This window comes from Poecile atricapillus, chromosome 2 (assembly GCF_030490865.1).
Source record: "Poecile atricapillus isolate bPoeAtr1 chromosome 2, bPoeAtr1.hap1, whole genome shotgun sequence".
Classification (NCBI taxonomy): Eukaryota; Metazoa; Chordata; class Aves; order Passeriformes; family Paridae; genus Poecile; species Poecile atricapillus.
In genome coordinates this window covers 120,170,274-120,184,703 of record NC_081250.1, presented here as the reverse complement: position 1 = coordinate 120,184,703, position 14,430 = coordinate 120,170,274, and the positions used below count along the sequence as shown (strand labels likewise).

Genomic DNA, 14,430 nt, shown 5'->3' with positions numbered 1-14,430 from the left:
CTGATTCATCCCCTGAAAAACCACAGAAGCTCAAATAACTAATGAAACTCAGAGACAGAAGGGCTTAAAATAGTTTCAAGCTGTGAAGTAAGGCCTAAGACTAACTATGTTCTTTGATTCACTGTTGATGTGACATATCAAGCATAAACATAAGTTGCACAATTCAAATGCCAGAGGTCATAGGGTAGCCAGTAGCTAAGTAATTTTTTTTTTTAGCACAGGAAAGGTCATCACCTGGCCCATCAACCACAATACACAGCCAAATACCTGAAATAAAAATGTATTGGTTAGCATGATCTGGTTTTGTTCTGATTTTACCTGGCACATCTTGCACAAATATTCAATGTGACCTTTGCTTGAGGCTCAGCCGTATGAGCACTTCGAGTTTGATTGAATTTGCTCCCAGAAGACACCACACTTGTTACTCCTTCCATTCTGAGATCATCAAGATCCTCTGCAACAAGACAGAACAATGGGATGAACACATGATTACATTTTGTAGCAATAAAGGAGCCTCACCTGCAGTATCATTAAAAAATGGAACTGCTCAAAAATTGGGAAGAAAAGAGTTACTTGCATACTAATATGAAAAGATACCTGAGAGAATTTTTTTTTATATATTAGCCCCCTCTTACAAGGGGCTCCTTAAAAAATATTCAGTATAATTTCTATATCAAATCATGCTCCATACTGTAAAAATCTTTATTTAACTGCTTAATTTCTAAAAAACTTGTCAAGAGATGCTGTCCAATAGCTCTTTGACACTGAGCATATTGAAGACAAAAATAATTTTTTGAGTGTATGCTACTCTGTGTTTTTTTCATCATCTATTCACTTGGCAGTGAAAAAATATTGCTAAAATAAAAGTGTTCTGCTAAACCCAGAAAATGTTAAATGGACATATATATCATTATGATCATGTATCATCATATATATCACATATATATCATTGAAAGGGACCATAATGTGCATACTTAAATCTACTATATTCCTCTAATATGGGCAATTCATAATAAAAACTGAATTTTCAACTACTGTAAATCTATTGACATTTTGAAAGGAGACAGCAGAGGGTCTCAGAGAACTTTTTTCCCAAGATGCCACTGGACTAGTGTATCTCAGCTGGACTGTGAATGAATTCTCTTGGTTTAGAGTCAGGCCATTCTTTAGAGATTAATCTCTATATATATTGCCAACACAAAACAGGCAAGTTCTCTATGCCTCATGTATTTATAAAGCCAAATTTTCAGTTGTTTATAACTTGATTAGACTCTAGCTAATGTAAACAACTAAAGCACTGGCTAGCTTCTATTAAATGACCATATACTGACCATGTAACCACTCCATGTACTGACTGATGCATGTGGTTTATGGTACACACTATGTCAGCATCTGATTAAAATGTCTTTCAGATATTCTATACACATGTATTTTCATATATTTACGTTTACAAAAGAAACTTAATGTTAAAGGATCTGAGTGAAGCAGGAAGCACAAAAAGATTTTAAATCCCAATATCACATGGAGAAAAGTCACTGAGAACTTTAAAATCAGAGGAGACATAGTATTTTAAACTCTAATTAATTCAATTAGAATTTAAAATACACAAGTAGTCATTATCGACACACAGTGGAGAACCAAGCTGCTTTTCATATACAAAAGAATGACATACAACCCCCCAAATCCTTACCCAAAATACTTTTGGTTGTCCTCTATAGTTCATAGACCCCACTCTTACCAGTGTGCATCAAACTCAGGGCAGTGTAGTCAGATTGTTGGGATTATGTCCCATTAACAACACTCTTTTGAGGAGACATGGATTTTAATAAGCAACAGTCAGTAACAGTTAGGCTGAACTCTCAGGAAAATTCTGAGACCAAAGTCCTTGAACTACATTTTTTCTCTGTAATGTTTTATTTTACTGTTTAAGAAAACTCTCCTCCCCACCACCACCACCCCCACACAGCCGATTTGTTGCCCTGATGTAAATTGACAAGTGAACTAAAGTTTCTGGCATAATTTTACACCATTTCAACACCTTTTCCTTTAATTTCATGTATGGTTAATACACAAACTAATTCAAAGGACCTGGAAGGTTATGTGATAGAGAGCTATGAAATCAATCATCTATGAGTCATTTCAGAAAAGGTATTACATATTTGGAACACATTATGTATTAAAATAAATACAGTTTAATTGTGCTTTAAAGAGGTGTGAAAAGTTCCATATTTTTTAACAGATGTAAACCACTGGGTGAATTACAGCTTAAAAGAAATTGAAGCATATGCCTCAGGTTTTTTCTCCCACAAAGCAGATGTGATTTCTTTAAATAAGGTTTTCAACTGTTCTCTGCCTGATTAACTTTTGGCTCTCTGACGACTAAGTGTTTCAACAAAGAATGATATAGGCTGCCCTCCATGATACCTTTTATATTTGAATTTGGATATCAAACCCATGCCTTTTTGTCATTTTTAGTTAACTACCAGCCTTTTTCTCTCAAAATAAAATTAAATGAAACTTTGTGCAAGAAATGTGTTTTCAAGAGCTGCCTGTAGTTGTAGCCAACAGACAAGCAGACAGAATAGTATGCACCACTGATTTATTGTCACATGCTGTTAGACCAACAGCAGTAATGTGCATACAAAATGCAATTTAAAATACCAAAAACCTACATCATATACAACTGTTATTTTTCTCAAGGAATTTTAGTTGATCTAACTCAACATTGGATGGAATTTGTCCATGGCAAACTACAAAAAGCTTTTAATAATACAACTGAACAGCAAAGTGTAACTCCATCTACCAAATCCAAAGAATAACTGCAGCATTTGGTTTAATTTGATTACTGCACCCCTGCATCAGCACGGAATGACTTCCATTTCTTCTGGATACTTCAGATTTACAGTGCAGATACTGAACATTTTCTCACTAAAGTAAATGGGCTTTTTAAAAGCCGCCTGTTTTCCAATACCCATAACTTTGGATGGGAGTTCTGAGTTTGTAAGCAAGTTTATATGCCATCTTCCAGATCAACCCCATTCATTATTGAAGCCTTTTAATTAAAAAAAACAAACCAACAAAACAAAAAAACCTAGCAGCAATAGAACAATAATTCGTACAGAAATTTTAGTACTAAACTCTGAGTGTATGTGTGTATATTGTTCAATAATTCATGTGTGCTTTACAGAAAAATATTTGATCACAAATAAGAAAGTTCTTGAAATAACTACAATCAGTGAATGCAATAGTGTTTTTTAAGAGTAAAAAAAAGAGCTGCAAATATTCAGAGTCTTCTATTGGGAAGAACCAGTCTTAGCAAAATGGGGTTTAATTGGAGAGTCAATTCAGTTACAGGGCCTGGACACTGAATCTTTTCTCTTTCTTTGTATTCTTTGCTAGATCAACTAGTGATGATACAGCTGAGTGGCCCCGTAATTTTATTGAGCAGCAATGAGGTAATTCATGGAGAAAAGAGAGAAAGAAAAGTCAAGCCGGTGACTGCTTGTATCATGAGACAAGAATACCGTGAAACTTCTCAAATCCTTAGAAAATTGTTATCTATCTCTGTATAGTTATAGGCTGTAAGTTCACATAAATGAAACATAAGTTTGTTATTTTAAATCATGACTGTTCACTACATTTCTCTGATTTAATGTTCACCATCTGCTATTCTCTAAAAAGGGTATGTGAAGACCCAGCTTTAGTCCTACAGCAATTTTCATTAAATACGTTCTGTGTGTTAAAGAACTACATGTGAACCAAGCTGATTTGAGGAAAATGAACCATACCTTTTCCTGAAATCAGCATTTTACCAAAATGAATTCACACAACTGCAATCTTTATGCTTTGCCACAACAGCAGACAAAAATACTTGAAAATGAGACAAAGATCACAAGTGTAATATAGCATAGCACAGAACCAGATGTTTTCTAGATTAATAATAATGCTGTGCTAAGCTTAATTATTTGTGATTTTTTTTATAGAAAACCTTAACCAAAAAGGGCAGGGGAAAAAAGTTATGTACTTAACTAAGCAAGAATATACCCCAATAACAAGGTCATGTTTTTAAATAGGTCATTGTTCACAATTATTTACTTACTTTATTTTTTGGGAAGGAAGGGATGGGGAGAGGGAAAGGGGCAGTCCCTAGTGCTAAGTATTCCAGAAACCACGCAAGATTGCTTATTGTCTTGGGATGAAAGGGTGTGGAATCATCTTACGAACACTTAAAAGACTTGCACACCATTCATTTTATGGACAGAGCTCTTCTTATGCAAAACTCCTATAAAATACAGTGAAAACTTACTTGCACAGAAGGCTCACATAATCAGATCATATGTTGTATTGTTTTATATGATCCAGTCTTGTATATAGCATTGATTGGTCAAGACCTATTGGCTGAAGCACAGATTCTTAATATGCTCTACTAATCTCATTTGAAAACAAACAAACATATCCCCCCAACCAACCAAAAAAATGCAAAAATACAACAAATCAAAGAAACAACCCAAAAACCCCAAATCAACAAAATCATACTGCTGATAGAAGTTCTGCTTGCGGAATCTAAGCGGCTTTATATGTCATACTTTTATGTGTCTTATGTTAACCAATCCTCTTTGTTTTAGATAAATTATCTTGCCAGATATGAAGAGATTCCAATAAAAGACCACATTCATTCCTAATGAAATACTGGGGCAAGCAGGAATTAGGCTTTCGGACAAGGAAGAATCATGAACTTAGAATATCTGATGCTCCACTCCTGAAAAAGATATTTTAAATATTTGCTTCAACAGATGCAAAACTGGAGTTATCTTGTGCAGTACAATAACTACAGGACATCTCATTTTGGTTTTTCAATGTCATGGAGCAGACTATGCTGTTAGTCTGGTACATATGTTCTAAGATGTTTTCCCATAAACATCTTAAAATACCAGAATTTCACCTAGTTCAGACCCATGACATAGACTTTTGATACAAACATAATTCTAAATAAATACATCAACAGACTTTCACTCTTTAGGTGTATCTATCATTTTTGAATACAATGTTCTGAAGACATCTTACTTAAGAAGCAACTCAAGCTGACAATAAATTCCCTAAACATTTGTGCTTTCACTGATGGATGCACAGAAATCCAATTGAAACATGATGCTGCTGTGTCATTGAGTTTGCACATCTACCTGTATCCGCTGTCAGAGCCAATCTAGCAGAACCTCACTCCATAGTCTAAAAACCACAAAATCAACAGGGAAGTAGGGAAAGCAGCATTGTTTCAAGTACTGAAATATACAATGAATCATTGATTTGGGTTCTCTCTTTTAATCAGCAAGAGTGAAAGGAATCTTTCTTCAATTTCTCCCTCTTCCTATTTTCCCCCAGATAGGATTGGAATTAACATGGGAGGTAGACTTTTCTGATGAAGATGTTCTAGTTTCATTAAACACTTCAGTATCTTAGAAAACTACATGAAGCACTGGCCCACAGGGCTCCTGCTTATTCTCCCTTTTTCCACAAGGTACGATAGTTATTTATGACTGGAAAAAAGTAACTTGCATGCAAGACTGATGAACACTGACTTCGGAGATGACATTGTCTCTAAGATGCAGTGCAGGGGCTTCAGAGCACATTATGGTCTCATTTTATTTACATGAGAAAGTCTGTAACCACAGTTGAAAAGAATTGGCATTGTGCCCTATTATCATTCCCCTACTGGGAATCCAAGGATCTAATATCACCAAATAACCACTGCTCACCCACCAGTTCAGCAACAATGACTGACTAAATAACTATGGCTGCTCCTTACCAGTAGGGATTTCAAACTTACTGCTCTAAGCTATCAACTAGGCACTTTCATTCAGTGCCAATGAATTATTTCAAAAACTTTATTTTTACATTAATGGGAATCTAGTATTGTTTGGAGCATTTTAATTACTTTTACATTTCCAATTAAATAAAATTTAGAATTTTTCACTTGCTAGATCACATTCTACAATGCATTACTGCAATTGCCATAACTGTACACCAGTGCTTGTACTGTAATAATACAGAATCTCAAAAAGGTCATAATGAGATAATACACAAAACCACCTGGAATTCTGGAGTTCAGAAGGCATCTAAAGGAATGTCTTTTAATGTTTCCCTTTGGTAAATTTTCTTCTTCTTTTTTTTTTTTTCACTTTTTTTTAACTTTGGCTTTAAATAAAGGAACTTTTAAAATTAAAAGCAAATTTTGATTAATATTTCTAATTAGCTCCAATTCTGATGTCACTTATTCCTGCAACCACTATAGTTATGTGCAATTTAGGCCACAGTTTAACTCTGCATTCTTAAAGAAATACACCAAAAAATGCTTTTTCATAATAAAAGAAAAAGCCATGTTTAAATCCCTAACTTTTTCTTCAATCATAACAAAAATATCAAAGCTTTAGAAAAGAATGCATATTTAAAAGGTTTCAGTTTGTGTTTTTTATTTTTTAACAGAGGGGACACAGCCGTAATATTTTGAAGTGCATTTGGTTAACATAGTACAGATGTCCCTTACAATATATATTTGTAATACTGAATTTCACATTACATTATTGCTTACATTTTTCTTTATTAAGTCTATTTTGAATTAAACTGATAATTTGCATGCTGTTTATATGAAGTTTTACAAAAATGAGCTAGGATGAAGAATTCATTAGTTCAGTATTCCTCACAAAACATACAGCAACTACAGTGCATTTTCAGCCAATCAGAGAAAATATTATCCTGTTTAGCATTTTATGCTGAATCAATTTTTGCACTGAGAGCCACATTCATATTTCTTTGCAGCCATGTAAGTTATTCTACCAGTCCCTTGGCTGGATTAATCCTATCTAGGTTGTATAGAGGCCAGTGGAAATTTATACACCTTTTACTAAAATGAAAGTTGAGGCAAATCATAAAAATTACAAATAATCTTATGCCAAACATTTTCAGTAACCATAACAGGTTCAGTAACTGAACCTTCCAAGAGTTTTGTTTTTTTTAAAAAACTGTTAGTCCAAGGATTTCTGGAGTACCATGAGTATGAGAGTATGTATGCTCTCTTTCATGAACCTATACACATCAAGAATTCCTACAGTGAAAATATCTCTATTTCCCGATTTTTTTAAAATTAAAATAATTAAAGTCCAAATATAGTCAAACACCACTTGTCCTTCAGAGAATTTTCTTCATAAAGAGAACCACAATAAGTAAGAAGCAAGATGCTTATAAAGCTCCAATTGTCTACTGGTAAACTAGCACATCTCTCATTTTAGAAAAAGTGCCTTTCAGTCACTTTTTTTTTTTTTTTTTTTTATTGCACCTATTATGCTAGAAAAGTTCCAGTTAATTTAGGGACTTATATATGAGTGATCTCAGACTGGACAGCTTGGGCAGGCAGGGAGAAAGCAAACAAATCTCTAAACTCTCTGTGTGCACAGGCACATTTAGCAACAGATATTTCATATCATGTATGTGAAAGTTCCTAGCGAGCTCTAGGTATATTAAAGTCCTGACTGAGACAGCAACATATAAGTAATTCTATGATAATCACCAAAGCTCTTAGCTAAAACAAACTAGAAGAAACATACTGTGGATCTTTACTATTGCTCTTCAACTTCTGCCCAGCTGCAAAGGGAAAACCACCCTCCTTGTTACTTCTGCTAACTGTCAATCCAGGATGAGAATGGGTATAGCATGGCATCCAACGACCGAGAGACTCTGCCATTCCTTCCAGCTCCATCCCTCTATCAGCTTGAATCAACACTGCTTTGTCCTGAGACAAGACCATCTGTTTTGTATCACTATCCTTATTTTGGCCAGACACTGGGACATCTGGAAGACTGCACTGTCTACACTCTGAGAAGCAGACACTGAGCTGGATACCATCAGCATACCAATGGCATCACAGCTGACAGTGCATGCTCTTCCTCACTCATTGATTAAATTCATACCAATGACATCTTTCCAAAGAGGGCAGAAAAAAATTTTATAGTTTTATCTCCCTAGTTGGGTCACGCAGATAAAACTAGCAGGTATATAAAAACCATTGCACACATCCAACAGATTAATAATTTAATAAATTTTCAAACAGACCACACAGTTTTACAATATTTTTTCTTTGTTTTAATAAAGAGAAGTAAAGTTTTTAAAGAAAGTTTAGGTTACTGAAAAACTTGTGCAGTTGCAGATGTTGTATAGGTGTTGTTTATTCTGCTAGATTGCTTGTAACCTGTGAGTTCAGTGCACTATTGGGTTATGTTTGCTCATGCTTTTGGAGAAAATTAGATTTTTTATTTTGCTGCAATGCTTGTGCAAGAATTCTGCAATGCAAGACCAGCCTGAAATGGAAAATGGTCTAGTGGTACATATCATACATTTAGGTGCTATGCTTTCATTGAATATTGCAGGACAAGGTTATTGCCTAAAAATAAATCAAGTATTACAGCATGTTAGGTCATGCAATGTTAGTTCAAGCCTAGTATCTTAAACATCATAGAGATACATTTGCTTTTACTCAATACTATTTTTTCTTCTGGATATGAACAATTTATTTCTCCAAAATAACTCATTTCAGAAGATTAAAACTATTTTGAAAATTAATCAGAAAACTTTACCTGGCAATTCTGCTTCTCAAGACACACTAACATTAATCATGACTCCACTGAACTCAAGGGGAATTTTCCATGACACCACAGACTGAAAATTTATCTAAAGTACTTCAAGTTTCTCCCTTTTTGGTTTTAGCTCCTTAATATGAGAGCTGTGAAACTCAGGTAGATCTTGAGACATCTTTAACTCTGGAGTCCACAGCAGTGGAACAGAATGTGAACCACATCCCCTGGCAGTTACTGTATGTCCTTGTCTTGCAGAGGATAAAAGCCGCTGGCTAATCACTCTGTCTACACTATCACTAAGACTAAGAGGGAGTCAGAGACTGTTTACCGGAAAGCCAATTCAGCACCAGATATCAAATGTTCCTCTAAGAGTTGTGAAAAAACAAGGGTGACAAAACATTAGGGAGTACAATCACCGTATCTTGGATGGAGGCAACAGAAAACAGTACCTTGTATCACAGAAGATAAATTATTAATTTATTATATTTTCCTTCTCAGAAAGAAACATCTAATTCCCTATACTGCAGGCAATTTGACTGATAGAAAACCTAAAAATCAAATAAAGACAAAGTCACAGTACAAACCATATCAACAGGAAGAATAGGGAAAATAAAGGAAAAAACCCAACAGCAGAAAATATCTATTTCAAACCAAAAGAAAACCGCTAGCGCTCCACGAAGAAGAAAGTTAGGTCAACACAAAATGGCCAAGTAATTCATGGTTTCCAATCTTCAGGTGCACTAGCAAACCTAACTAGTCCTGAAATACTGTTACCTCAAATGGTGGATGAATGAGGTTAAACTCCCAAGTGCTAACCTGCAGTCAATAAGGATACTCCAGCAGCTTGTTTCCAGTGGTGAAATCCCATTGATTACTGTGCTCTTACCCTTTTATACCATTCCCAGTGATATCAATGCTTGATTTTTACGTGACTCTGATACAAATGCACATGAAAATACTATATTTTTGGTGGAATCTTCTGCTTGTGTGTTGGTAGAGTTGCAGAGCTGTGTTGGCACACTGAAGGTTCAATACAAGCATTAAGATCCTTCTAAAGGAAACAACAGGAGCCTACAGCTCTGCTTGAAGGGACAGACGAGGAAGCAGGATCACCTTCTCCAACAAATAAAAGCTTTCATATTCAGTAAGACTCAGCCCCTCTCCCAGAGCCATAACCCTAAGAGGTAAAAGCATCTGGTATTTAAGTAATGCTAACAAATCAGAATATGAACATATTTATCGAAGGATCAGCAATAAAATAAGATATCATTTTCTACATTAACAAAATGATACCCATCTGCAACGCACCACTGCTGCTTTAACGACCTTGAAATTTAGTGTAATTTTGCTTCTTGCTTCTCTCATGACACACAAGTTTTTCTAAACTGAGATTCTATGACAATATTCACACATCTTCAGAAATGTATTCCTAATATATAACCAACAAACAATTCTTAATACTATGTGTTACCACATTAAAGATACAATTTTCAATTTTTTTTAAAAAGTATTATACATGGCAAGTAATCATTGCCTTTTATTTTTTTTCTTATTTAACTAAGCAATGCCAAGATGAAAAAATCTAATATGACTGAACTTGGAAATAAGCTTGAACATGAGAATCAGGCTGTCAATCAAGTCTTACCTTTTTATCACCTTTTGCTCATCTACTTTAAAATTCCTGAAATATGGTAATGTGCATAAGTTAAATTATATCTGATATTATGACACAGCTTTTTAAGTGAATGCAGACTTGATGGATAAGTCTTGCTACTTTGAAAATCAACACAAATTAGAAAGGTGATCCATAGTCCCAAAGAAATTTTCAAAAATTAATAATTTATCAATTTCCATATTACAGATACAAATATTATACTGAAAATAGTGTACATTTGATCCTTCATAAAATTGCCATATCAGTTAAATTGCATTCCTCCAAATTCAACATTTAAGTTTTTCAAAAGAAGCAGTTTGTAACATCTTACAGTGCTTCAGCATATCCACAGAAACACTTCAGGTCGCAAGTGACCTTTCCAATTATCTGTGCACAAACTTCCTTCCCAGATGACCACTTCAAAACAGTCTGGTTACGAAGTTTAAGCTCAGAACCATTTCAAAAGGCTGACACAACTTCCCAATACACTAGTTAAAGTCCCCCAAATGATTTCTTATGGAGCATTTCTCTATGTGAAGATTCAATATGATGTGAATTCTTGCCATACTGTTGCTCATTTACAAACTACAAATTATACCTAATCTAAAGAAATCAAATCCATATAATCCAAACAAACTAAACAACAGGCTATCAGAGAGACAATTCCCAAGTAATGTGTAGTATAACTACAATATTTATACAATTTGGAAGTTTTAACAGAGGATTTCAGGTTCTCCAAATATATTATTCAAGCCACTTCACCAATGCTTTTTAACACATCAATAGAAAATCAATATTCAAAGACAAAAAAAAATAGCAACTGCTCTGTGAGACCTTAACAATATATTTCCCCATTAACCAGACACACATTTAGAACAAATTTCACTAAAAAAGTATTGTTTTTATCAAATCATTGAGTGACTATTCCTAAAAAAACCCACAATGATAAATTCAGCCTAATTGTTTGTGACTGACATAACCCAGTTGCCACCCATTTCCTGAAAAATATCAGGAAAACAAGTTCCTCTCAGAAATATTTAAATATGTCAAAAGATTTTTCTGTACCTCTAAGGACATCCAAGTAAGCATGAAAAGCATTTCATAAAATCCCCCACATGGATACATTTCCCCATTCAGCCAAATGGAGAAACAGGTCTGGAAAGTATTGTCAGACACCTTGACATGTCTTCTCTATCCCCAACATCACTTAGAGTACTTCTGCAGCTAGGTGATACTGATTGAGCAATTAAATCTGTGACATTCTGAGGAACTGTCTCTCCACAGACCTTAACTCACATTTACTTTTAGTCATTTATACTCTAAGCAACTGACTGAGAGTCTGAAACAGGAATTAAATTATACATAAAGCTCCTTTGTATACCTAAAAATGACAATGATTCACTCAGCTTCTGAATATCCTAAATAAAAATAGAGTAATCCGCATGTCAAGAAAAAGCATTTTCCTGTGATGTGCCAAAGTAATCTTTAAGAGATGAGGCAGGTGAGCAAGAGGAAACAATTCCATGAAAGCAAGCATTAATTAGGTTGGACTGTATTCTCTACATGTAGGAGAGAAATTAGGACTTTGGTTCAAATGTGTGAAGGAAACAAATGTTTAGTCATTTCTTTGTACTATAACAGGGAACTATCACAGTGAATGGCAAGCTCTCTGTAGGTATGTGCAGGACATGAACCCAGGTCTCCTGTGTCCATGAAACCAGCTGATTTGCCTTCAGGTGCTCTGAAATCTACATGCAACAAGAGGAATATTTCTACATGAAAACTGTAAAACATGCACATGGCAAGCATAGCTTATCTTCTCAATCCCAAAGCTTCATTCTGTTCAGTTTTCAGTTTAGTTAAGCAAAAGATTACACATGAGAATAAAATTAGAGAGGACAAATATGTGACTATCATTTATTTTATTATGAATTATGAACAATTTTGTTCTTTTATAGTTTCATTTACACCTTTCACCTACACTTTTCAAGTTCTTATTCTTGTCATATTGAAAATAAAACAATCTACTTGTAACTTCTGGTTTTAATAAAATAAAGGGAGAAAATTTTTTTAAGACACAATTGGATTTGTCTCTCTGCATCTGGTTAAAAATCAAAACTGACAAATCCTATTATTCACATATTTATTTATATTTAATTATTCCCAGGACTGTAAAGTTTCTCTGAAGAGAATTAAAAACAATGGAACTACTATAATTCTTTTTATTTCTTCATTATTGGATACTTCAAAGATACATCATTTCTTCACAGCAAAGAAATTTGGGCTACATCAATATAACCTAGAAAACAGTAAGACAATAAATGAAACCCTTGTGTTCCAAACTCCTTCTGTTACAAAGGCACACTGTAACCTCTACCATTTACTCCAGGAATGTACAAACTTTATGCATTTAACATCACATACATGCACACAAAACCTATTAAATTTTAATTTCTTTTTCAGATGCTCAATATCTCAATGTTTTGCTAACTATTTCCATCCTCATTTTACATATTCTTCCAAAGGTGACTCACCATCTTTCTTGCCATGATCACACTCCCTCACAGCAAAACCTTGGCTTTATATGCATCGGTGGCTAAACTCATCTTTTACTGCAGTGGAGCCAGCACTTAACTCTTTTAAGTGTAAGCTCCCTGTGCTGCTTATTGTTCAAAGACCTCAAGGACTCAAGGAGCAGTTTCACAAGCAGTTTAAGCTAAACAAAGTCTGTGCTGCCACTGGAAGAGTCAGACCTGCTTGTCCCACAGGTCAATTTCTCCATCCTTATGCCAGCAGCCATACTTGTGTGGCCCACAAGGAGCAGGGCCAAGCAGCTCCTCTCTGAAGGTTCTCTCCTTCTTGCTGCATTGATTTTGAGCTCAGCTCAGGCTCACTCAGCAGTATCTTCTCTGATGGTTTTTCCTCAAACATGGACCCTCTTAAACAAGCAATCAGAAAAACTGAATTTAAAATACAGCTTTATATTTGTTTTCAACTCAGCATCTATGATATAATAACAGTTAACTTAAAACAGGGTAATATCTTGTTATTTAAGTTCAAACAGAAGATACCACCATAAAGCAGCTTTACAGAAAATAGCAATATTAAGTCATCTTAAAACAGAATTTTCATTTTCCTTGGAATATGAAACTGAAATCCTATAGCCAACAATTTGAGGGAATATTTGGTATATATTAGAAATTAATTTTAGGATTTAATTTTAATTTAGGATTTTATTTTTATTTATTGATTTTACTTTAACAGGTCTTGCTTTGCATTTAGTTTATGCACAAATATTGTATGTATTATCTTGAGATAATTACAGTAATAAAATACAGAGAAACATACAGAAATTGCCAAAACTTTCACAACTCCAAAGCAAAAGGTTAGAAGATAAATTTGCTTCAGAAATTGATATTCAGATTAAACCAACACACCTGACTGCAGGAAAAAAAAAAAAAGTCAAATAAGGAAAGGACCCCAAAAAAAGAATCATGTACAACAGCCTCCAGTGCCTACTTTTACTTTTTACAACTCCATTGCAAAATTATTTAATATCAAAGATAACTTGGATCCTTATATTTAAATCTAGCATATTTCCTCTTTCTTGCCTCATCTTTGCCCATGGCCATGTTTTGGTTTTGTTTTTTTTTAATAGACTTATTACTTAGTGTATTCTTATTGTACTTGTCTCTCCCTCACCCTTTTAGTCCTCACTAACTATGCACAGGGTCTGGTACCTATTTACCATAACTGACAAGAGCCTTCAGTTGAAATGCTCCTTTAGGTTATTTTTTATTTATTTTCCAGCATTACTATTTTGTGATCTTACAAAGTGATGCATTCCTATTTTGTCATGTTATAAAGTGATTGTTACCCCAATTTTTCTTTTCAATAAATGTTCTGTTTGTGAATTTCTCATATCCTGAATACTTTTTGTCTTCCAGTCTGCCACCTCTCTTGAAATATAGCATTCACTACATTTTGCCCTTCTTCATAAATGATACATTGATAGTCAAAATGTCTTAGATATAATAACACCTACTGCCAGTATATTCACATAAAAATAATGATGTCTTCATGGCTGCTGGGTCATTAAAGAAAATGCAAGAACAGGTGCCGGGAGTACTTTTGAAGTTAGCAGGTGCAGCA

At 34.4% G+C, this 14,430-nt stretch overlaps 1 protein-coding gene across 1 annotated transcript in view; it reads right to left on the bottom strand.

The window, feature by feature from the left end:
- C2H8orf34 (chromosome 2 C8orf34 homolog) overlaps window positions 1-14,430 on the bottom strand; it is a 147,693-nt gene that overhangs the window by 51,669 nt on the left and 81,594 nt on the right. The window contains exon 8 of the mRNA XM_058832672.1: window positions 319-454. Coding sequence (XP_058688655.1) covers window positions 319-454 — 136 coding nt within the window. The remainder of the gene's footprint in view (window positions 1-318; window positions 455-14,430) is intronic.